This window comes from Spermophilus citellus (assembly GCF_964194105.1).
Source record: "Spermophilus citellus genome assembly, chromosome: 7".
Taxonomy (NCBI): domain Eukaryota; kingdom Metazoa; phylum Chordata; class Mammalia; order Rodentia; family Sciuridae; genus Spermophilus; species Spermophilus citellus.
This window is the reverse complement of record NC_138188.1, coordinates 166,059,033-166,083,125: the sequence shown is the minus strand read 5'-3', so window position 1 is coordinate 166,083,125 and position 24,093 is coordinate 166,059,033. Positions and strand designations below refer to the sequence as shown.

Below are 24,093 nucleotides of genomic sequence, written 5' to 3'. Positions count from 1 at the left end.
TAATAAAATTTTACCAAACATCAAAGCAATACAAAACCACATTACAGACATGCAGCTACTGCCAAGGGAGTCTCCTTGTACTGAGTAAAGGTCACAAAGCAAAGCCCAGAGGGTCAGGGTGAACAGTAGGCCCTCCCTATCTGGGGGCCCTGCATCCAGGCTTGTGACAGTGCCATCCACATGGAAATAGGACACACAACATTGTTCATTAAAAAATATTTATTGAGCAGGTCCACACAGAACTCACTGGAAGACACCTACACACTGGGTCCCATGCAGAGTCCATCCCCAGGCCCACTGAGGGCCACACCCCATCTGCAAGTGCAGTGACTCAGCGGGGACTGCAGGTTCCCCTGACACCCACGGTGAATGTCACGGTCACAGGGGACATGGGCTGGCATGCGTGCGACCGAGGAGTCTGGAACTACACCTAGCTGGGAGCGCAGCTGCCACCCAGGGCGGCACTGGGCACCACGGGGCAAACACCTGGAGACACACCTACTCTAGGGGGTACTGGGAGGGTAGCTATGGGACAAGCCCATGCGATTGCAGTGAAGGGCCCTGGCGTCACCTGCAGAGCCAGGAGGGGTCTAGCAGAGCCATGTGCGGGGACTTCACGGCTCTGGGGCAGGTGCGTCCTGGCCCCTCCTGGGGCCCCACTGCCGATCATCCACCGTCATCTCCAGATGGGAAAGACCTTCTCCCCAACCTGAGAAAGAAAACCCAACCGTGTGTCACCTCTGTGACTGGCTCCAAGAGGCCGCTTCTGTCAACGAAGAGCATCTGCACTCTGAACACAAAGTGACCAAAACGTACCAAACAGGGACAGAAAAGTCAAGAAAAACCACAACATCGTTTTTCTCTCCTACATTAACCCTAAGTCCAAAGAGCTCCGCCTTCCTGCAGCCTCTGTACCCGGTCTCCCAATGGCAGCTCTGGCCGCACCTGGCACCTCCAGGGCACCCGCACAGCGGCACACCAGAAACCAGGGTGCTGAGCAGCAGGACAGCTCCCGCAGCCACCTGCCGGGCTCCTCTGCGTTGGGCAGGCTGGCACCCCTGCCCTGGCTGCCTCACCTGGGAGATGACCGCCCCCCTGAACCTTCCACTTGCTGCCCCACAGGCACCCGCTTCCTCTGAGCTCAGGGAGAGGCCGCAGGACCAGGCAGGCCACGCGGGCTGCCGATTCTGCCACCTCGCACCAGGCTCTTACTCTCTGAGATGTGGGGTCTTCTCTGGAAGCCACGGCCCAGCTTAGAGTGACGGACATGTGCCTCCTCCACACCGGATTTCTTTGCAGTACAATGGACCCAGTGACCATGTCTCCCGAGTGGACCGGGACTGGGTCGTCCATCATGAACAAGGTCTGCTTCCAGTGTGTGGTGCTGTAAGACAGGGCATGAGTCACAAGCCGACAGCTGGCCCTGGCGTGGCCTGCAGTGACCCAGGTTCGTGGGCCAGGGCAGTGTAGGAGCAGATGTGCCCAGTGCCGAGATCAGAGATCAGGCAGGGTACACGGGATCAAACCCCAGCAGAGGCAGCTGGGGAGTGTGTTCTGGAGGCCGTGCAGGTCACTGGGCAGCCCATGGGGTGGGGAGCTACAGACTCTGGGACTGCCCAGAGGACAGCCTGTCAGCACACAGCCCCAGGCTTCTGACGCCCAGTCTACACACTGACCCACCAGGTGCAATGAGCGTGAGCAAGACTGTGGGAGGGACTTCTCCAGGGGCACAGGAAGCATCTGCAGCCCCTTGTGCCTGAGCCTGGACTGGGCCACCGTTCCTCCTCTCCTCCCTGCCTGGGCCACGTGGCACCCACAATGACAGTGCCCTCGGGGACAGGGCTCGAGGGAGTAGCCGACCACAGGAGCTCTAGGAGGTCTGCACCCAACACAGCGCCATGGCGCTGGGAGGCAGGGCAGCCTGCCCAGCTCTGCAGGACTCTCCTGGGAAGCCCGAGTCTGCTCCTAGAGTGAGGAGGCAGGAAGGAGGCCGGAGGAAGGGAAGGCCAGCGCACAGGCATGGGGAACTGCCTACGCCCCCCGTTCTACGTCCCATTCCCCGTGACCCTGTCCAACTGCACAGACCAGACACACCAGCTGCCCGATTCTCCCTGCCCCCCCCCCCCCCGGGGCCCGGGGCACTCACGGGTGCAGCGGGCCTGTGCTGAGCACCTGCTGGGGCTGGCCCTCCTGCAGGCTCTGGAAGTGCACACTGAACCAGGCGGTGAAGCCGTGCAGGGTGCCGGCTTTCTGGATTTCAAAGCGCAACTCACCACGCATGGTCTGCACCCAAACAAAGGATAGCAGGTGGGTGGTAGGTTTCCCAGCAGGGGGGTCACCCACCACCAACCCCAACCTAACACAGGCCTAGCCACAGCCAAAACCCCAAGGATAACCTTGATACTACTCCCAAACCAGAAAGTGTCCCTCAGTCCAACTCTAACTTCAGTCATGTGCTTAGCCCTGGCCAAAGCCCTAAGCCTAAATTTAACCTGAGTCCTAATTCTGAGCCTAATCATAGGCCGAACCCCATCCCTAACCCCAGTGCGAACGCCAGGGGCCACTGCAGATGACCCCAGGCAGCTTGAGTCCCACCACCCTGTCTGCTCCTGCAGATACTGCCCCAGGTTAGGCGCAGCACTGACTGGCCCTGGCAATCTGTGGACCAGCCAGGCCCAGCTAAGTCCCTGCAGTCACCATGAAAAGATGTCAGGAGTTTAGCCAAATGGTAGCTAAAAACTTTTCGAAGAATATTCAGTCCAAATATTGTACCATGATAAATGAAATAGAACATAATTTTGAAAATGCCAAGAATTCTAAACACAAATCTAAAAATAACTGGAGACACTAATGAGATTTAACAATAAAGAAAATTTTTAGAACATGAGCCAGGCATGTTGACTAGGAGGCTAAGGCAGGAGGATCTCAAATTTGAGGCCAGCCTAAGCAACTTAGGGAGACCCTGTCTCAAAATAAAAAATTAAAAGTGTTGGGAATGTGGCTCAGTGTTGAGCACCTGGGTTAAATTCTCAGTCCTCGGGGGGGGGGGGGGGGAGACAAAATCAAAACAGACCATAAAAAAGGAAAAAAGCAACAGCATATGTGTATAAACCCAGGTCTTTGTATGACAATCAGCCGCACATGCCCCTGCACTGGCTGGGTCTGTGAAGGCAACAGGGCAGATGCCTGAGGCCAGAGAAAGCAGTTCCACCTGTTACTCACCTCCAGGTCAGAGACTTGCACGGTTCTCATGTCCAGCTGCAATATGGTGCACGGTTCAGACAGACAATCTTCTGGCTTCAAGATGTGATTATACTTGGGCTTCGAAAAAAACTCCTTGATTGCTAAAGATCTGGAGAAGGTCAGTTCAGGCTCCAGGTCACCAGAGACCTAGGCTTTTTAACACCTGCAGCAGAGCTGAGTGTCCCCTGCAGCACCCACATGCTCACCACCTGCTACCAACTCAGCCTCGGGCAGCCCCCCCACACCCAAGGGCTTGCCTTGGGAGCCTGGCCTGGGGGGCCCGCCCTGGGTCTGACAGCCTTGTCCGGCCTTATCTGAGCCAGTCAGTACTGGGTTCCCTCTAGTGCCATGTGCAGGAGGCTAAGCACACCGATGCCAGCGTTCACCAGGTGACCCGGGGATCCGGGCTGCTGGGTGTTCTTTACCCTTGGCTCTATTTTATCTCCTACCACCCTGCAAAGACACTCCTGCTGCCAGCTGCTCCTGACAGGGGGACCCACAGCAGAACTGGAGCAGCCAACGCAGCCGGATCTCAGGAGCAGTACTTGTGCTGCCACTGAGCACGCTCAGCCAGAGGCAGACCTGGGCCAGGGCCCCGCACCCTGGGCAGCTGCTCCAGCCTGCACAACACTCCTAGAGGAGGTGGAGGCCCACACAGCAGTACCCACGTGACTTCCCATTGAACGGGAGACCTTAGATTGAAGGCATTCAATTTTTTATCTTTAAAAGCCATACAGAAAGTTCTTAGGCAAGTGGTGACTTCAGCTGGCCTTTGCATGTCCTGTCCAGGGTGGGACTCTCCCCATACCTGCTCAGAAGCAGGGAGTGTTCCAAGGAGCTGACTGGGAGTAAGGCAGGCAGGGCCAGGGCAGGCAGGAGATGGTGAGGAGCCTCAGACAGGTCCCCGGGTACAGGGTAGTGCTCCAAGAGAAGAAGCACTGTGCCCCCAGGATGGCAGGACCCCGGGGAGCCTCCCGCCTCCCCTGCCCGGCCCTTCCCTCCAGGCGGGGCCAGCTGCGGTGGCCTCACACTTACTTGAGCGCGCTGAGGTTGAACTCATAGGCGTTGTCCCAGAAGAGCACCTTGCTGTGGTAGTCCCTGTCAGCACTGCAGGGCACCAGGTGCAGCGCCGCCGTGGTCGGCCAGATGACCCCGTCCTCCTTCAGCCAGGCATCCCGGGCATACAGGATGGACTCGATCATGAACTCAAACTGCCCGAAGGTCAGGGTGGGGTCAGAAAGCCAAAGTCCATCTGGGAGTTCCAGTTTTAGCCTCAAGACCACGAGGGCCAGGCCAGCAAACCCGCAGGAAAATGGAGGGTGCCCTGCACACCTGCACCTCGGGGGTCACAGGCTGTGTGCAGGCCACTCCAGCAGCAAACCTCCAGGCCCCAGGCTGCCACCAGCAGCCACAAGCTGCCCCAAGGGACCCTGCCCCACCATCCCTCAGCTATGGGCAGAGCCCCTCACAGCCACCATGCCAGCCCCAGACACCAACTGCCCCATAGAAACTGACCTACCCCTAGACCTCAAGAAAACCCCAGGCCTCAAACTACCTCTGGACCCCCACTTCCCCACAAAAGAACCCCCAGACCTCCAATAACCCCAAGATCCCACAGACACCGACCTAGCCCCAGACTTCGACCTACCCCCAGGCCCTGACTGCTGTGCTGGACCCAGCTAACCCTAGACTCTGACTATGACCCTAGACCCTAGATCCTAGACCCTAACCACTACACTGAACCCAGCTATCTCCAGGCCCCTACCACTCTGCTGGACCCAGCTACCCCAGACCCCTACCACTCTGATGGACTCAGCTAACCCCAGACCCCTACCACTCTGCTGGACCCAGCTATCTCCAGGCCCCTACCACTCTGCTGGGGAACCTGCTACTGTACTGGATCCAGCTACTTCTAGTCCCCTATCACTCTGCTGGACCCAGCTACCCCCAGGCCCTTACTGCTCTGCTGGACCCAGCTAACCCCAGGCCCTTACTACTCTGCTGGACCCAGCTAACCCCAGGCCCTTACTACTCTGCTGGACCCAGCTAACCCCAGGCCCCTGCTACTCTGCTGGACCCAGCTAACCCCAGGCCCCTGCTACTCTGCTGGACCCAGCTAACCCCAGGCCCCTACTACTCTGCTGGACCCAGCTAACCCCAGGCCCCTACTACTCTGCTGGACCCAGCTAACCCCAGGCCCTTACTACTCTGCTGGACCCAGCTAACCCCAGGCCCTTACTGCTCTGCTGGACCCAGCTAACCCCAGGCCCCAGTGGCTGCACTGGATCCAGCTACGCCCAGGCCTCAGCCACTGCACTGGATGCATCTACTTCTGGTCCCCACCACTCTGCTGGACCTAGCTACCCCCGGGCCCTGATCGCTGCACTGGACCCCACCTATAGCCACACACCAGGCTCCCAACACACCAGGCTCCTTGAGCCCTGGAGGCTGCACCAAGCCTTCTAGATCGGAGCACCCAAGCCGGGCCTGGCGCACCTCCCTGATGTCTGTGGCAGGTGGCAGCTCCTCCCGCCCCTGAACCCACATCCTCCTAGCCTCAGAGACAAGGACTCTGGCAACTGGGCTTCCTCTCTCAGCAGCACAGGGCCAAGTGTCTACCTATCCAGTCCCTGTCGTCTGTCCACCCATAGCCAGCAGTGCATAGGGCACCTCCTCTGGGCAGCACCAGCATTCTCAGCAAAGGTGACTGCACGCCTGGGTTGGCACAGCCCCTCTCTGCTATGCATCACCTTCCAAATCCACAGCATTCACAATGTGACTTCTGCAGGGCCAAAGCCCAGCGTCCTTGCTCTTGTCTCCCCAAGCAACACACATATCCACCACCCACAAGGCCCTCGGGCACATGTCCATCACATGTCACCTCCTTTACCTGGTGCAGTTGTTTCGGATTTTGATGCAGACTAAACTGCTGAGTGACATCTCACCACAACGCCTGAGTCCCCTGATGCCAAGACCAGAAGGAGGGTTGGGCATGACAGGCCTGTTCCACCAGCCTGTCCCTCTCCTCTGAGCTGGCAGCATGGTAACAAAGGAGTGGGCACGTACACTGACCAGTGGCCAGAAACGGCCCCCTTCCACCCACAGGCGCCTGCAGTCTCACAGACACTGACTGGCTGCCAGGTCTGGCCTCAAGTGAGAGGAGACAGGAGATGGGTGGCTATAACTAGGGAGACCACCTCGGTCAGGCACTGGACCTTCGCAGGCCAAGAGTGCAGTGAGCCACCATGAGCAAGGCACACCTGATCAACCCAAATCTCCCATCATCAGTCAACAAGTCACAACCCTGAGCTGGTGTGCACACAGATGCCTCACCGCGGGGAAATCAAAATCCCTGTGATGGCCCCAGCCTGACACACGTCAGGCCCTTACCAGCAGGCAGGTGCCCATCCACTCGGACACCAACACGTCCACCTTCTCGGGCAGCACCACATCCTCCACCTTCTGCTGGAACACAGTGATGGTGTCGGCAAAGCCGTTCTGCAGGACCAGCTGGCCTGTGTGCTGTGCCATCTCGCTGGCCTCCACGGCGTACACCTGCAGGCAAAGACACCATCAGCACCTGTGCCCATATGCTGGGTGGCCCAGAGACAGAACCAGCCCCAGGAGCAGCAGCAGAGGGCAGTGCCCTGGGTGGCAGAAGAAGGTGCGGATCACTCCCACCCCTCCTGCGCCTCCTGCACAGCATGCCTACCCAGGGCACAGGCAGAGAGAACCTGCAGTTGCTGGGCCAGGGACCACAGCGCAGCAAGCATAGTCCCCAACAGGCAGAGAGGACAGTGGGTTCATGGGCACCTGCAGCCTGAGGGACAGATTGGAGGAGGGTCTGATGCAAGTGCCGCCTGTTGGCCTGGCATCCGGGGCACAGGAGGCCACTGAACTGCAACCCTGTCAACTAGCACCCACCCTCCTGCCAGGGGCCGTCCCTCCCACACACAAGGAGGCAAAGTGCAGGGAGGGCCTGGTTCCACAGGAGCTCTGTGCTGGGGCCCGGACACAGCCGAACCAACTCCCGTGCATATTTAACTACAATAACACGAGAGAACACCTCTGGCCTCACGAGGGGCTGGTCACTTCCATCTTGTCCACTGCACTCCAAGCTGTCTGTGACCAGAAAAGCACCTCACAGCTGAACAGCTACCTTCCTCCCCACACCAGCCTCTCAGGATGGACCCCTGGCCATCCTGAAAGCCAAGTCCGCGCTGGCTGCCTGGCCAGCTAGCATGCTCACTGCCTTGGGCCGAGCGTGGTGTGCACAGAACAGGCTGATGATCCCGGTGCCACAGCCAACGTCCAGGATGACCTTGTCCTTCAGGGACTCCTTGTTCTGCAGGATAACGCTGTGGTACTTGGTTGTCCGCGGCTGGTCTGCCAACATCTCCAAGTGAAGTTTCTAGAGAAGACACTGAGACTCAGTGCAAGGGCCTGGCGCAGCACCAAGGTCTGGTCTGAGGAGGGTCAGGGCTGCAACCCAACACACTCCTGAAAATAGGAGCAACAGGTAGGCTTAAAAGTCAGACAAGATATGCCAAGAGGGAGTTTCCAGGATCCTTCCAACTCAGTGCACTCCCCAGGAGCCCAGCAAGCAAAGGTGTAGACCAGCCAGGATGGAGGAACTGTTGGCCATCGCCCCTCTCCCAAGGCTGAGTCCCTGCCAGGTCCATCCAGAGAGGAGTGGATGCACCACAGGGGGTGCCAGGGGAGGCAGCAGGGCTCCCACATCCTCTTCACATTTAAGTTTGCTCCCTCATTGCTTGGGAAAGGCCAAAACTATAGCTCTGGGGGAGATGACAACCCCACCAGCCCTGGTCATGTCCTGAGGGCATCCTGCAGAGCCCGGCTGCCAGTAAGGCTGCAGCCACCCAGTACCCTTGGCTGTAGACCAGAACAGAAGCAGCAGCCAGGTAGCAGATGGGACAGCCGCCTTGACCTGCCAGCACAAACAGGAGGCCTGGACAGGGCCTGCAGGACCCTCACCACTGTTCACAAAGACACTGCCACAGAATGAAGTCCAAGGGGCAGGTGAAGGGGCTCAGTAGTGTGGACAGAAGGCCAAAGCCCCATTATGCTGCCTAGAACCACCCCATGCTGCAAAGACAGGGGCTTAGAGCAAAGCACAGAAAAAATGCTGGGCCAGCACAACCGGAGAGCTGAGGGGCTGCACAGACGGCAGAGCAGAACTGTCCCCAGGAGCCAGAAGGGCCAGTGCATAACCCAGATGGGTTCATCAAAATCACAATATTTTTTAAATATCTTTTGTACCTAGAAACAGAGCTTCAAATACACTGGGCAAACCCAGTAGAAATGCCAGAAACAGGCAGTCACAGGAAGGATCCGAGATTGCAACACCCTGGACACAGCGCCGGTGGAGGAGCCACGAGCCCTCGCTGGGGCACCCCCACCTTCCGGCATGTTCACGGACAGTCCAGGAACAAGTCTGACTGTGCTCTGGGAGCCTTACACAACAGGGAAGGGACGGGGCACCCAAAGCTGTCACTGGGCGCCAGGAGCGGGAAGCGCAGCGCAGGCTCCCAGGGAGGCGCCCAAGCCAGAACAGAGGTGACGAAGCTCGGCTGGGGAGGGGCTGCGAACTGCAGAAAAGGGGACCCGCAAAAGCTCCACAAACGGACCCTGGAAGCACCCTACAATAAGCCTCCTGGGTCCAGGGCCCACGCCTGCGGCCTGGGATCTGCAGGGACCCCGAGCCGCCGTCACCGGGGCTCCACCGCGGAGTGCGCGGTGCTCAGCTGCGCAGGCCACAGCCGCCCCGTTCCTGTAGGGCCTCTGAACTAAGAATGGTTTCCACGTTTGTCACAGTGTTTAAACCAAAAGACAAGACCGTGCTGTGTGTCGTCCTGTGAAATCACTCAGTGTGCTGGGGAGGCTTGGGCCTGGCTGCCTCGCCACAGGGGCAGAGGCTGGCTGCAGGCTGGGAGCCGCCTACCAAGGTCCCATAGCTGCCGAAGTACTCCTCGTCCTGCCATGTGTCCTCTGGGTCATACTCCGCCACCTGCCTGCCCACGTGGTTTGCAGGGATGTACCCGCAGCAGCCTGCGCGCTGGCCCCACCACCAGTCGGCCGTGGTTTGTCTCAGGATAAGAATTTTTTCTCCTCTTAAAAAACTGAGCTGCAAAGACCCAAAACAGACAAGTTAAAATCCAGCAGAGAACACAAGTGTCCACAGTGACTGGGGACAAACCTTCCTGCTGAGCACACCCAAGTGCAGAGGGTCTGCAGGGGTCGCAGCAGGTCAGGAGACCTCTGTGGCGCTGAAGGACACCGCTAACTGGTACTTTTCAAAAGGAAGCAAGGGTGGCCCATCCTGTGACCGCAGCAACTGGGAGGCTGAGGCAGGAGGATGCAAGTTCTAGGACAGCCTGGGCAACTCAGCAAGACCCTGTCTCAAAAAATAAAAAGGGCTGGGGATGGCGCTCAGCAATATAGCATCCTTGGGTTCAAACCCTAGGACCTTCCCAAAAAATAAAAAATTATTTATCTGATAAAAAAAGCCATGCCCCATTGTGATTCTAACCGAAATTTCATCACATTTATATATTGATTTCATACAATAAATTTAGTAATTTTATTATTACATTTTTTCCTCTATGCATTTATAAGTGTGTCGATGGTGTTAATAAAATAGCTTTCTCCTGTGATCCCAGCAGCTGGGGAGGCTGAGGCAGGAGGATGCAGGTTCCAGGACCGCCTAGGCAGCTCACTGAGAAAAGAGCTGGGGTCGCAGCCCAGTGGTAGAGCCCCCCGCATTTCCAAATGCTTCAGCACAGTCATTTCTCCAGAGCCCCTTCACGCACAGAGTCACCCTACAGCTGGCTACTGGAGGCTCACTCTCAGAGACTCCTGATGGGAAAGAGGAACTGCATTCCCGTCCGACCAACCATTCTGTCATTTAACCAGGTGGGTCTGTGGAGGGTTTCAAGCGGAACTGCAGTGGCTCCTTCCATTGGGCCGCGCCCTGTCCTGACTGAGCCCTCCTCCCAGTGCTGGGCCTACTGATGAGGTTGTTCAAGACCTCGTGGGGCTCTGAACACCTGGCACGACTTTACAGAATTATGCCTAGCTTTGCCACTGAACATTACACACGCGGTCCAAGCACTTGGTCTGCGAGAGGCTACCTGGGTGGCATCGGTGGCAGCATAGTCGGCAATAGCCACGAACTCCTCTGGCTGCGGGCCCTCCTGCAGGAGCTGCGCCTGCCCACACTCCAGGGCTTCTTCCTCCTGCACAGGCAAGGAGACACAAGCAAATAGTGCACCCTGCTCCTTCCTCTCCTTCTTTCTCGACTAGGTGACCGCGATGTTTTCAAAGACTCACATTATAAGTATGATATTATGCAAATTATTTGGGTCATCTACTGGCAGAATGAGGGCCACCAGCGTAGCTCCACCTTTAATCTAACAGACGCTGTGCATCCTGAAGAGTATGTCAAGGAAGAAGTGAGAAAGGAGGCGCTGACCCTTGGCTTGGCAACAATGCTCCTGAAAGTGATGCCCAACTCAGGAAGAAACCATGCCCGTGGGTGCTGGCTCCGGGGGCGTCTGGACCTGAGGTCGGGGCTGGGGGCCCACAGAAGATGCTAGCAAGCCAACATAAACCGTCTGCATCAGCAGAGCCCCGTGGCCTAGCTGGGAGACAGCAGCTAAGACCTGGGGGGCCCCTGCCTCTGCCGCTGTGCCACTTCCAAGTCAATGTGCCTGGAAGACACGCTATAGGGCCTCAAGCCTCAGGTCCTGGCCCAGGGAGCAGCGCTGCCAGTGTACACTCCTCTCTAAGGAATCAAGAGTTCAGCTCACTTAGGAAATGTGCAGAACACAGAAGAAAATTAAAATGCCCAGGAGCCTAATTCTTGTACCAGAGACCTGGGTTAATACAGTGCACTCATCCTCTGAGCTTGGGAAAATGCATGTCAGCACACCCACAGACCAGATGCTGGCACCACGACCTGCTTCTCACTTCCCGATTCTGAATGGTTCTCATTTTCACACCTGTGTAGTGTTCCTGTCTACGAACTCTCCTGACATAAGCAGTCTCCTAGTTTTAGGACATTTGGACTGTTTTCAGCTTTTTCTATGGTGAATTATCAAGGTGAACTTTCTTGAACAAACCATTTTGCATGTGGCTGGTCACCTCCTCTGGGCAACTCCTGAGTGTGAAACTTAGGGCAAGACCGTACCCGCATGACTTGTAATTCACCACCAAATGCCTCCCCTCCCACTGCTCAGGAAGTGGGTCTAGTCCAGGTGAGTGTGAACTACCTATTTTCCTACATCTTTCTCAACCACAGATACTGACCACCCAAATCTCAATTTTATGGGTAAGACATTGTTTTTCAATCCTGGGGATCCCAGGGACACTCACTGAGCTGCACCCCCAGCCCTTTCTGCTTTTACTTTGAGACTCACCTGGGCGCCCAGGCCAGCCTGGGACTCGCGTCCTGCGCCTCAGCTTCCCAGGCTGCAGGATGGCAGGACTGGCCCCCACACACCCCTTCCACTGGCCCTGGCACACGGTCAAGCATGACTTCCAGGCGCCCAGCCTCCTCTCCTTCTGCCCACTGCCCACTTGCAGCCTCTGGTTCCTCTGCGGTGCCACCACCTTCTGCGGGGCTCCATTCGGCCCTGCTCCCCCCTCACCACCTCCCCAGCACACCCCAGTGGTGCACACTGTCCTCACCCTTCCAGGCTGCAGTCGAAGCCCTGTGCTGTGTTCACGCGCAGGCTCTTGACATCACTTCTCTTGTAAAGAATATTTGGGTGTGTGGGGAAAATTCTAGCATTTTAATGGCTACACAATATTACACAGAATACCGTCCTGCTTGACTTTTCAGTCACCCGCTACATATTTTGTATCCTTATTACCACAGTCACCAACCCTGCAGCCCGTACTCCGACAGGGCAGAAGGGGGCTCAAAGGACCACGCTCCAGGCATAGGCTTCCTCCCTGGCTCCCAAAGCGTGTGCTCCTCCTAAACGCCCGGAGTGGCAGCACCGCACCCTGCACTGCTAGAGACAGGCAGGCAGTGGGACCTCAGGTATCCTGTTGGGGACTCGCATCTGCTTTTTCTGAAAAAGGCCTCTTATTTATTTTGCCCGTTATTTTTTCTGGCTACTGTCCTGTTTATCAGACTGGACATTACAGTAATGATGTAAATCTTATCTGCAATCTTGAGTAAATGTTTTCCCAAATATATTATTTTTCAAGTTATTTTGTCTCTCCGCAGTAAACTTGGAGTCAGGTTAGTAGAGACTATCCACACTGAAACACAAAAAGGAAGAAGAGCAGAGCACGAGACATGTGTCCGTGCCAAGTCCCCAGAGGAGAGAAGAGGCAGCAGAGACACCTGGGGACAACCAGGGATTTTCTAAAACAACAAGTTCAGCTAACCCCAGTCAGAACCAACTCAGAGTCCTAAATGCAGACAGTGGAGAGAGCCATCACTCTTAGTGGAACAGCTCTCAGATAACCATGGGGTAACATCTTCACAGCACCACAGGAAAAAATGCAAACCTAAAATTCCATTGCAAGCAGAAGTATTCTTAAAAAAAAAAAAGAAAAGAAAAGAAAAAAGAAAGAAAGAAAAGAAAGCAAGCCAGGCACGGTGGCACACGCCTGTAATACCAACGGCTCAGAAGTTGAGGCAGGAAGATCATGAGTTCAAAGCCAGGCTCAGCAAGACCCTGTCTCAAAATAAAAAAGGGTTGTGGATCCCTGGTACCAAAAAAAAAAGAAAAAAAAAGGAAACGAAAGAAAGCAAAACACATGCTCATTCAAACCAACACCGACATAATCCAACACAACAAGCCCACACTACTAACCACAGAAACAAGGGAGTGAGCTTCCCTGGGCACGGAGGAGTACAAAATGAAGGCCTCCAAGAAGCACCTCTGGGGAATTAAGAGACCCCTCCTCACACTACAGGAAAGGCTCAGCTGCACCAGGCAGGAGGCATCTGTGCTAGGGCTGAGGACAGGCAGAAGTGACACAGGTCTCTACAACAGGACAGAAATGTGCGGGACTCTGAGATTCTCTCCTGCGAAGTGGGAAAGATGAGAACAGTTACAGGATTCCATGTCACCGATTCCTGGGAAGCCATTAAACAATAGGAAAGGTACAGGTGATGGGCCAATAAGGGAAAGAGGAGGAACTGTCAAAGTCCTGGTCCAAGAGGGAGCAGGACTGCAAAAATGTACCAAGAAGGAACGTGATAACTAAGAAACAAACAGAAAGATGTTAGGCTGGATCCCATCAGTCATTACATTAAATGTCAAAGGAGACAAGGCTCCAGTTAAAGGGCGGAAACTGTCTAACAGGAAAAAAAGACCTGAACAGCTCTGCCAGGGAAACACTTTACTCTGAGGACCTAAGACCACTGAGGAGTTAGGTCTGCTGAGGCACGCGCACACCCCACAGGCCACCCTTGCAGGAATGCCGTCCAGCCACACCAACAGAGGGAAAAGCACCATGGGGCCCAGGTATTCAGCAACAGTGAAAAGAGATTTCATCAGAAAAATCAAAGGCCACCTAATCTATCCTAAAGCCACATATCCAACAACAGGGATCCAGTACAGGGACAGAGTGGCACAACCAATAGGAGAAACAGACCCGTTTTCAGCCATGGTGGTGCCCTCCTTCAACACGTCTCCTTCAGTGACCGATAGAATGGTGGACACAAAGAGCTAACTGGCTTTGTTTTCAAAGAGGCTGATGCTATGGGTCCTGGAAAACCTAGACTGACCCCCACCGACCACAGCTGCCTGGCAGGGAGCACAGGGGCAGAGCCAGGAACTCCCCACATCACTGTGATGGGAAGAAAACTGGAAGCTTGTCAGGAGGGCAGCAGACACCACAGGTGCACAGCCTCCACCCCATAGACACCTGTGCACACGATGCTTCAGGTGAGGCACAGGCAGCAGGACTGAGCCAGCTGCACACCATCCACGGGACGAGTCCTCCACAGTGGTGCTACCTCAATGACAGGGACACAGAATGGACACCTCTCATTTAAACTTTATAAAGCACACACAAACATCATGCACTGTTCAAATGTCTGCAAGGCATACGGTAAGAAGTGGTGCAAAGCACGACATCAAGTCATAATTCACCTCCGAGAAAGAGGAAGAGGACAAGGACTGGTCTGGGAAAGGGATTTTTAACTCTGGGGTTGTTACTTTATGTGTGTGAGTTCTGAGGCAAATATTAATGTAACAAAACATTAAACTTTCAATTCTACATAAATGTGTTCTTGTTTGAAGTATCATTCTCTCAATGTCCCAATATTAAAATTCCCCAAAAGAAAAATAGGATGTCCATGGAATTAAAACATTTGATGATTAGTTAAAAGAAATAAGATTGATCAAATACGCCAATTCTACATGAAATCTCTATATATAGAAGCCCAATGAAAGTAGAACAATGAGGGAAAAGGTAGATCATTAGAATAAATGAAAAATGCTACACTGACATCAAACATGGAAATGTTAATTTTTTAAAGCACTGTTTATCAGAGTATCCACTTGGTTACTTGAACATAGTCAACATTCCTTAACATTTAAGGTGACATTTCTCACCACTAACTTGAATAATGTCTACATAAACCCCAGGCCAACAGGAGTCCTCTCCAATGCATGGAGCCAGGGCCTAGGCCTGGCACTGCACGAGCAGCCCAGAGCCATCTGGGGCACCCACCAGGGACCTGGGTGACTATGATCTTGGGGCATCCTGAGTGTCTCCCTAGAAGATGGTCTGTGGGCTTACCAGCCCTGCATTTCCTGCCTGGACCTTCAAGGGACAAGGTGGGCTCTCACACAGAGCCTGGTGGGGTCCTCAACAGTGTGCACACTGGTCACAAACACACTCCCACCAATCAGAACAGAAGTTACCTCCGATTCACGCCTGGGGCAGTCGCCTGGGGTTGCCATAGCTCTCCTAGGCTCAGCCGCATAACTGCTGCTTCGTCACTTCATAGTCCCTGCACTCCTACTTTTAAATAAAGAAACACAAGAGCCTGTTAGCGACCTGGCCCACAACAAGGTACTCCAAAGAGAAAGTATGACATGCCTAGGTGAAGCTGGCACAGAAAAGGATCCATCACAACCCCTCAGAGACGGCTAAAGCAGGACACGGGACACTCCAGGGTGCGAGTTCTCACAGGGCTGCCAGGGACTACCTTTTGAGAACCTGTCAGTACCTGCGCTCCCTGATGACTAGAACTGACCGAGGCCACTGGCTTCCGGGGGGTCCCTGCACCTGCCAGCATGGCCCACGCCCCAAGAACTGACTCGTTTAAAAGGCAGCTTCACTTCTAAACTTATTTTTGTGAGATTTGTAATTACAAACACTCATTAATTTACATGTTTCCAGAGGAAAATCTGGGCCAAGTTGGGAGGCTGCAGCTGCCAGGAAGGAGGGTTGAGGAGAAGAAAACACTTGGGCCAGGTGGAGGAGGGCGGAGCGCCCAGAATAGGCGTGGCCTGGATGACATGCCCTCAGAGAGGTGGCCCTGGAGGCCCTTGTGTTGGGTGGGCATGTCTTGGAGGGTGTGGTGCTGGGAAGGGCGTGGCCCTGGAGGCCCTTGTGTTGGGTGGGCATGCGTTGGAGGGTGTGGTGCTGGGAAGGGCGTGGCCCTGGAGGGCCTGGGGCTGGGTGGGCAGGCCTTGAAGGGTGTGATGCTGGGAAGGGCGGGCCCTGGAGGGCCTGGGGCTGGGTGGGCATGCCTTGGAGGGTGTGGTACTGGGAAGGGCGTGGCCCTGGAGGGCGTGGCTCTGGAGGGCCTGGTGCTGGGTAGGCATGGCCCTGGAGGACGTAGTGGTGGAAAAGATGAGTCTTCTGGGCCAGGCATTGGGGTGGGTGTGTCCCTATAGGGATGTGGGGAGGATTGAGAAGACTTTGGCCAGGTGCGATAGCACTGGGGTGGGTATGTCCAGAGGGCGTGGCACTGAGAAGGGTGTGGCCCTGAGGGTGTGGCGTTGGAGGGGCATGGCCCTCGAAGGATTGGGGATGGGAAGAAAGGCCAAGCCATTGGAAAGAAAAGTGGCGCTAGGAGATGGGCGTGGACCATAAAGGCGGGACACGGGGCGGGCGTGGTCTGGGGGCGCTGGCCCGGGAGGTGGGGCACGTAGAAAGGGGTGTGGCTGAATGGGGGCGGGCGGGGCGGGCCCCAGCTAGCGGTCAGCCGCCAGCGCACGGTGCAGACCGCGGGGTTCCGGAAGCGGGCGGCGGCCTCGGTCCACCAGCGACGTACTCGCATGACGAGGATCGCTCACCTACTAGGTCCTGCCGTGCCTGCGATCCAGGTGCCTGAGCTGCCCATCTGAAAACCTACCTCGGCCGCGTCGTTTCTCCGCTGAGTTCTGCGCCTACACCGCAGAGGGGCAGACGATCCCTACCAGAAGCCTGGGCCGCCGCCCTCGACTCGCGCAGACGCAGTGCGCGCGCGCCGTCCCCAAAGCCGGACCCGCCCAGGTCCCAGACTCCCGCGCAGGCGCAGTCCGTAGGTGTTTCGCAGTCCCGGAAGCGGAACCGCTGCCCAGGGCCCGCGCAGGCGCAGTACACAGAAGCCGTGGGGAAGGAGGCCCCGCCCAGGGCCCGAGGCTCCGAGCCGATGTGCTGGGCAGCTTGGCCCCACGCGTTACGCTCGAGGTCGGCTCACGGGGAGGTCGGGGTGGCGTCCTGCTGGGGATCGGGATAGAGAGCGGCCTGGGGTTCCTGCTGGGGATAGGGAGGGGCCTGGGGTTGGGGGCGGGGGTAGGGACAAGAGCGGCCCCAGGGTCCACGTTAGTGAGTCTCTTGTCGGCTTTGATAAAAACCAGTAGCCACGAGGGGAGCAACCCCATGGCAAGGACCCCTATGTACTCTTGAGGTTGACAACCAGCCACCAGCAGGAAACCACCTCAGTCTACGACCTTAGGAAACCCTGTTCCTTCAACAACCAGTCTTCTGGGACTGCAGAAACCACGTGCCACGGACTGGGTGACCTAAACAGACATTTTCTCAGTCTCAGTGCTGTTGGCTAGTGCTTCTCATGACCTCATTGAACCTCATTTACCTCCTTAAGACCTCAGTTCACCTGGCTTCAACAGATGATTGTGGGGGCAAAATGGCCCAGAAAAAAAAATCCCAAGAGAAATGAAAAGGTACATCCAAAGCAGCCATGTCTGAGGATGTTCATGGGAATTTTAGTTATAATAGCAAAAGGCTGATAATATTTGTGTGTCAATCAACAGGAACATGGGCACAAGTTGTGGCTTATCCACACACAGACTGAAGCAGGCCAGAGACCCCCACCCAGAAGACCCTTACCATAATTAAGCAGAAACCCTCACCATATTTGTGGTATATAAGTTGCTCTTCTTATCAGAGAGCTTTTTGCATAGGACATCAGCTATCAGCAACAATCTGCAGAAGGCACTCTGTTTTGTAGCTTCCTCTTTATTTATAAATGCCAGGTTTGCAGGGAAAACTCGTAAAACCCCTCTAGAGGATGGAAGGGAACGCGCTTGTCATCTGAACCTCCTAGCGCCCACCAATAAGTTCAAAGAATTTCTGTACTCATGTTCAGAGGATGAATTCTTAGGTGAGAGCCACCTCTGAACCCTGCAGTCAGTAAACCTACTTCCTGAAAAATTTCTCAGCTGTCCAGTCTCTTCTGTCCTACTTTAAGATCATGGCCCATCCACAGACAGTGGTCTCTTTCTACAATGGGGCACTGCTCAGGAACATCATTAAGAAATGCATACTGGCAAGAGCACTCCCCTGCTGCTACTACACTGAGACAGCTGAAATTGAACAGGGGACTCTTGTGACCCTGCACCCTCCTGCGGGCAAGAATGCTGTGAAATCTGCCTACTGCAAAGGCAGAGGCCTCTCTTGGGATGGAAGGTGGTCTCCGGCAAGGTGGGTTCCTGGGGGCAGCAAACAACAATGGATCCAGAGCCCTTTGGAGTGGAGCTGGGCTCACACCAGAGTTTTCTTGCACTGAGGCTGAGGAATTCAAGAGTGTTTGCCCCACAGATTTCGAATCTTCGACTTCCTTGTACCTCTTCCTCCCCATTTTGAGTGGCAGCCCTGCTTGTGCTTTCCTGGTGTCTCTCCAGGGGGTGTGGAGGGGCACAATGTGTTATATCAGCTCCCAAACCTCTGGGACAAGAAGAGATGCTACCAAGGAGCCTCAGCTGCTGCCAGGCCTGGTTTAAACCAGGTACGGGCGAGACTCAGGGTGTCCTACCAGAAGGAGGTTGAGAATGTAAATATTTTGTGGCCAACGGGCCAACCTTGTGCAAAGGCCATCCCACTCCAGTTACCTACAGCAAGGGCAGGCCCCTCGAGTCTAGGGTGGCCAGAGGGTGTGCTTTAACCTAGAGAAATGGCAAAAGTCATTGGGTATGATTTAAGTTTAGGATTTGAGGCCTGGGTTTCCATTCTCATACTCCTGAATAAATCCTGCACCACCAGGTTCTCCCAGCAGAAGATTCTTAAAGAAAAGGGCTCACGGCAAAGATGGAATCCAGGACACTGTCAGGAAGACCTGTCTGTAAAATAGGCTGGGGCTGTAAAACTCCTGTGTTCAGATTTGAATTGCTCCTTTCAGTGAGCAAAGGCCTCTGTGAAGGTCTTCTCAGGCCCTCATTAATTAGCCCTTCCAAGAATCTTAAGAGCATTGCTTCACAACACTCTCTCAAAAGGAGCCCAAAATAGGAAAGAGCCTGTTTAAAAGATAATCAGAGCCAGGTGCAGTGGTGCACACTTGTAATCCTAGCAGCTCGGGAGGCTGAGGCAGGAGGATTTCGAGTTCAAACCAGCCTCAGGAAAAGTGAGGTGCTAAGCAACTCAGTGAGACTCTGTCTCTAAAGAAAATACAAAATAGGACTGGAGATGTGGCTCAGTGATTGAGTGTGTCTGAGTTCAATCCCTGGTACTCACCCCCGATTGGATTTGCCAATTGGGTGAACATCCATAACATTCATGGAAAGCTGCAAGTTATCAGGAGAATGATACCATCAGAGTCAACACTAGTGTGGATTAAACCAGCCCAAAGTAATGCAATAGAAGCCTCTGACTCAAAGCGGGCGGGGTCAAGGCCCAAAGCCAGAATTGCAGCCATGGGGGCCATCGGGAGCAGTGTGTCCCTGCATTGGGCTGGATCTCAGGATTGTTGTGGACAGTGCACACTTCATGCCTTTCACGGTACCCCTTCAGGTGGGCCTGTCTACTGTGGCACCTGGTCCCTGTCCCACTACTGGGAGTCAGGGCCCTGGCCTCTCTAGGTCCCAACTCTTTGGGCTGAGAAGGAAATGTCCCTGAGCCGCTAATCCTGAGGAACTACGCAAAGTGCTTCATCATGCAGGATCCTGACGGGTCCTGGAGTGGGATGCTGAAGGGGCGAGGCCCCGGGGTCTTGGGCAAGTGTGTGGAGTGTGGCCACAGAGTAGACTGTATTTTCACAACAGGTCTCCCACTCAGTGTGTTGCACCTCTTCAGCAAGAGGTGGCTTCTAGTCCTGTCCTTTCCATTGCAGTTGGCCTCACGGCCTGTCTGTAACCAGGAGATGATGAGTGGGCCAGCATGACCTCTGAGGCAGCTCCCCTGAAAGAAGTCCTCCTGCAGAGGACCTGCCTTCCCCACCAAGGACCAGACAGGGGAGTCTAGCCATATGGTCCCCAGACCAACTCCAGCGCCAACTGAATACCACAAGTGACCTCAGTGGAGAAAAACACTGGCCCAAATCCTTACCTGGAGAACTCCTGGGCTCAAAGAAAGTGTGTTTCTTCAGCTGTACATTTTGCAGTACTTGCCATAGCAGCAGCTGGATTCTCCTGTCATGTGAGGAAGGTCTCCCCTGCATGGGAGGCGCAGAGGATGTGAAGTCATTGGTAATGGAGTTCTGGCCGCTTCTCAAAGTCCTTCAATTGCCTTTGGCAGTCATGGGTAGAAGCATAAAACTTCTTAAGTGCAGGGTTTACAGTTGACTTTTTAATCTGAAGAAAGTCAGTGATTCAAATATGCATGCAGAACTCTTCCTACTAGCTCTTAGAAATGCTCTTAGAAAAATAATTGAGGAATTAAATGTAGGTGCACTGTCCTAGTGCACTTCTGGCTGCTCTATCAGAACACAATCTGGGTGATTTAGAAGCAGTGGAGGCTGATTTGGCTCGTGGTTCTGGAGGCAGGTGAGATGGCGTCACTGCTGCGCTGACATGCAGGAGAAGGAACCAGAGATGAACACGCCCACGCCCACTGCCACTGACCCTCCAGCTGCACCTGCGCTCGTTACTGTACAGGCAGAGCCGTGTCCTTAGGTCCACGGCTCAGCACTGCTGGTTGGGGTAAGTTTCCTAAACAGGACAAACCATGGCACCCGCGTTCCTTAAATCACTTCTATCTTTCCTAAATGACTTATTAAAAAATACATTGGATTTACAAAGAGAACTATTGCCAAAATGTCATAGAAAACCCTCTCCCGCTTCTCTGAAGAGCAGGCATTTCTGTATGCTTCGAGCGTGGACTTGACCAAAGGCTGCCCAGACTCAGATCTCGGCTGTAACACACCACAAAGTAATGGAGACACTGAGCCACTTTCCCCATACTTCGACAAATGCCGGTTTCCTAGACTGGCTGAGCCTCAGAATACCTGCTGAGCTGCTTCTCCTGGTTGGGATCCACCCCACCACAACCCTTTCTGGGTAACTTGTCATATAATTGCTTTGTAGCTTTGGGGACACTCTGGATCTCTGACCCAAGCCATGTCCCCACGAATGGTGCTGAGCCCAAGACTGTGCATATCCAGCCACTATCAGGGATGCTCTGCCTCAAGGACCTACAACTCTGTCCCCCTAAGCAGCTCCTGGGGCCACTGAGCACCCCGAGTGGTTGGGACTGCTGCCACAAAGGAGGGGGCAAGGGCCCTCTGCCCAGTGAAGCAACATGGGACACCTGAGTTGCCTGCAGGTAGGGTGTTGTCACAGGTTGCAATTCTGTCCCTGCAAGAGTCACCTCAGGCCCTGCTCCAGGGTAGGTTTGCCCTGTGGCTGCAGGCCACCCCCTGGCCAGCTCAGGCTGGGGCAGAGCTAGCCCACAGGCATTGGGTGAGCAGGAGGCCCCGCCTCAGAGCGGATTCCACACGGGGGTGCAAGCTGTGGTATCCTGGGCACCTGAGGTTTGTTCTAAAGCTGTGATCACCAAAACACTGCCCTTGTCCCAGGCCCCAGCTGGAGCAGGGGGTCTACAGCCAGGAGGCACTGAGCTGAGCACCCATTGGGCTGGATTCTGGGTCACATTGCAAGAATCCTGCTAAAGGTTCTAAAAAACCATTCCAGCATGTCCAGAACATGTGCTGGTTAAGTTGGTATACAGACACATTTAGAAGCGTAACAACAGATGATATATATATATATATATATATATTTTTTAAGAGAGAGTGAGAGAGAGAGGGGGACAGAGAGAGAGAGAATTTTAATATTTATTTATTTTTTCTTAGTTCTCGGCGGACACTACATCTTTGTTGGTATGTGGTGCTGAGGATCGAACCCGGGCTGCACGCATGCCAGGAGAGCGCGCTACCGCTTGAGCCACAGCCCCAGCCCTGATGATATATTTTAAAAGGTAAACTTAATGCAGGTTACCAGGTTTTTACCAACTTGTTAGATTTATTATGGAGGTTACTTTAAATTTTAATCCCCCAGTTCTTGCTATGATCTTATCTGAGTACCTTCCAGTTCTAACCAGTAGGTGCTCTACACCCATGGGAACGCTCCACCTCCAGGCATGTGTTCCAGATGACTTCACCGTGTGTGGCGGTGAGCTCGAGGACCAGGTGTCCAGGTTTGATGCACGGTCAGGGTGCAGGCTCCCCAGGACCGAGGCCTGGTCACAGGGCCAGATGCCCCTCATATGCTCTAACACACGTTGACCCCTCCCTGACCCTGGGCGTTCTGTTGGAGAGGACTCAGCTCTACAGGCAGGTCTGTGATGCAGGTGGATAGATGGCACTAGCTGGTGAGTCAGCCACAGTCCCTGTGTGGCCTTGGGGAAGGGATGAAGACAGAGAGTCCTGTGCAGAAGGGTCCCACTGAGTAGAGGAACCACCCTGTGCATTTTCTGCTTCAAACCTGACATGATTCTACCACAGGTTTCCAAAATCTGTAAAGTTACATAAAGCACGGTCCATGTCAGAGTCTGAGAGGCCACCTGCAGGTCCCTTGGGGGTTCCTCTCATGTGGCCAGTGGGGTCCTGAGGACACACCCACGAGGTGGCTCTGTGTGTGCCCAGTGCTCCCACCTCTAGTCCTCACAGAGAAAGACAGAAACAAAAGCACAGGGTTTGGAGCTGGGTCCCTCGTTGCCAGGGACTCAGAGCCACAGCCCTGCTTTCTGCTCTAGGCCTGTGGAGACTGGCTCTTCTGGAAGGGACACCGGCTTTGCAAAGAAGTGGAAGCGAGGGATTCGAGGTGATGGAACAAAAACAAAATGTGATATCCCTGACACACGGACGTTCTGTGTTCTGTCACCGTTTGCCAAATTGGGGGCCCCCTGGGCTCCAGGCACCTAAGTGAGCCAAGGGGTTCGGCCTGCACTTCTGGACCCCAATGCCTTTGGTCAGAAAGATGCCTGTCCTTCTGTTCCTGCCTTCCTTTGCCTCCTGCCTGACTGTGCAGGTTCTTCTGAAAGAAAAATCAGAATCGTCACCTTTGTAATGTTAATGATCCTAGTGATTCCACACGTCAGCTAGGTGCAAGTGTGCTTGTGCACAGGACGTGGTGCAGGCCTGTGCATATGTGTGCATGCTGTGTGGTGCACACCTGTGTTTGTGTGTGCACACTGTTGGGAGTCTCCCTGAGAACTCCCCGGGCCTTTCAAACATGGCGGTGAATTGCCAGTGGGCGGCTAGAACTCCCTGGGCCTTTCAGATAAGCAGCCCCTAATGCCACATGGCGGTGGGCAAGTTGCCAGTGGGCAGGTAACAAGTTGTTTTGAAAACCTTCTAATTGGCCCTCCCGTCTTCTGCACTTGTGGACAGTTCGTGCCCCCCATGAATCTCATGCAGGGCGGACGTGCGTGCACCGTAGGTGATGAACTGACCTTTACTATGGTTGGCCCCGGGAGCTTCCTGGTTTAAGATAACTGACTCTCACTTTCTATATTGCAGTCAAGTGCTTCATCTTTGTCACTGCTGTCTGTGTGTGTGCATTTTGATCTCCGACGACGGACCTTGGCCTTTCACACGCCATGTGGTGCACGCCTGTGTACGTGTGTGTGCATGTCTTATGTTGCACACACACGCGTGTGTGTCACATCTTGTGGTGCACGCCTGTGTACATGTGTGTGCATGTCTTATGTTGCACACACACGTGTGTGTGTCACATCTTGTGGTGTACGCCTGTGTACATGTGTCACGTCTTGTGGTACAAGCCTGTGTATGTGTGTCACATCTTGTGGTGTGTGCCTGGGTACATGTGCATGCATGTCTTGTGGTGCACACCTGTGTGCCTGTGTGTCACGTCTTGTGGTGCACACCTGTGAGTTACATGCACATGTCCCTTTGCTCCTCCAACCAACCTGAGACTCAGCTCTTACTGAGGCTGACCCAGATGGCTGGCTGAGCTCTGTCTGCAGCAGGAGGAGCTGAGTGGGATCTGAGACCCCAGGAGCCACCTGGGCCTCTGGGGCAGAATAGCAGTGGCCCCCTGGCATCAGTCAACCCTACCCTCACCACATGGAAGCTTTTGTCTCCCTCCCACATCCCCAGAACCCAGCCTCCTTTCTCTCTGTGGACATGGCCACTGTCACCAACCTCGTGAGCAGCTTGGTGGCGGGTGGCAC

The 24,093-nt window shown here is 54.7% G+C and overlaps 1 protein-coding gene and 1 long non-coding RNA gene across 3 annotated transcripts; one reads left to right on the top strand and one right to left on the bottom strand.

The window, feature by feature from the left end:
- Positions 1 to 210: 210 nt before the first annotated feature.
- Positions 211 to 16,755, bottom strand: PRMT2 (protein arginine methyltransferase 2). 2 transcript variants are annotated; one of them, XM_081302031.1, is made up of 11 exons: positions 16,601 to 16,755; positions 15,159 to 15,252; positions 10,395 to 10,499; positions 9,206 to 9,388; positions 7,493 to 7,654; positions 6,634 to 6,798; positions 4,279 to 4,454; positions 3,223 to 3,352; positions 2,147 to 2,283; positions 1,213 to 1,384; positions 211 to 709 (listed from the first exon to the last, which is right to left on the bottom strand). In XM_081302031.1, exons 2-11 carry the CDS (start codon positions 15,195 to 15,197, stop codon positions 677 to 679), a joined length of 1,302 nt encoding a protein of 433 aa, XP_081158157.1. In that variant the 5' UTR covers positions 15,198 to 15,252; positions 16,601 to 16,755; the 3' UTR covers positions 211 to 676. The 2 variants fall into 2 exon arrangements, with proteins under 2 accessions (XP_081158157.1, XP_081158158.1); XM_081302032.1 differs by having other exon boundaries at positions 15,159 to 15,255; positions 16,601 to 16,750.
- A 49-nt stretch (positions 16,756 to 16,804) lies between these two features.
- On the top strand, positions 16,805 to 21,999 carry LOC308653462. Its single transcript, XR_014023049.1, has 3 exons — positions 16,805 to 16,917; positions 20,445 to 20,600; positions 21,752 to 21,999. It is a non-coding gene; the product is annotated as an uncharacterized lncRNA (long non-coding RNA).
- Positions 22,000 to 24,093: the final 2,094 nt, after the last annotated feature.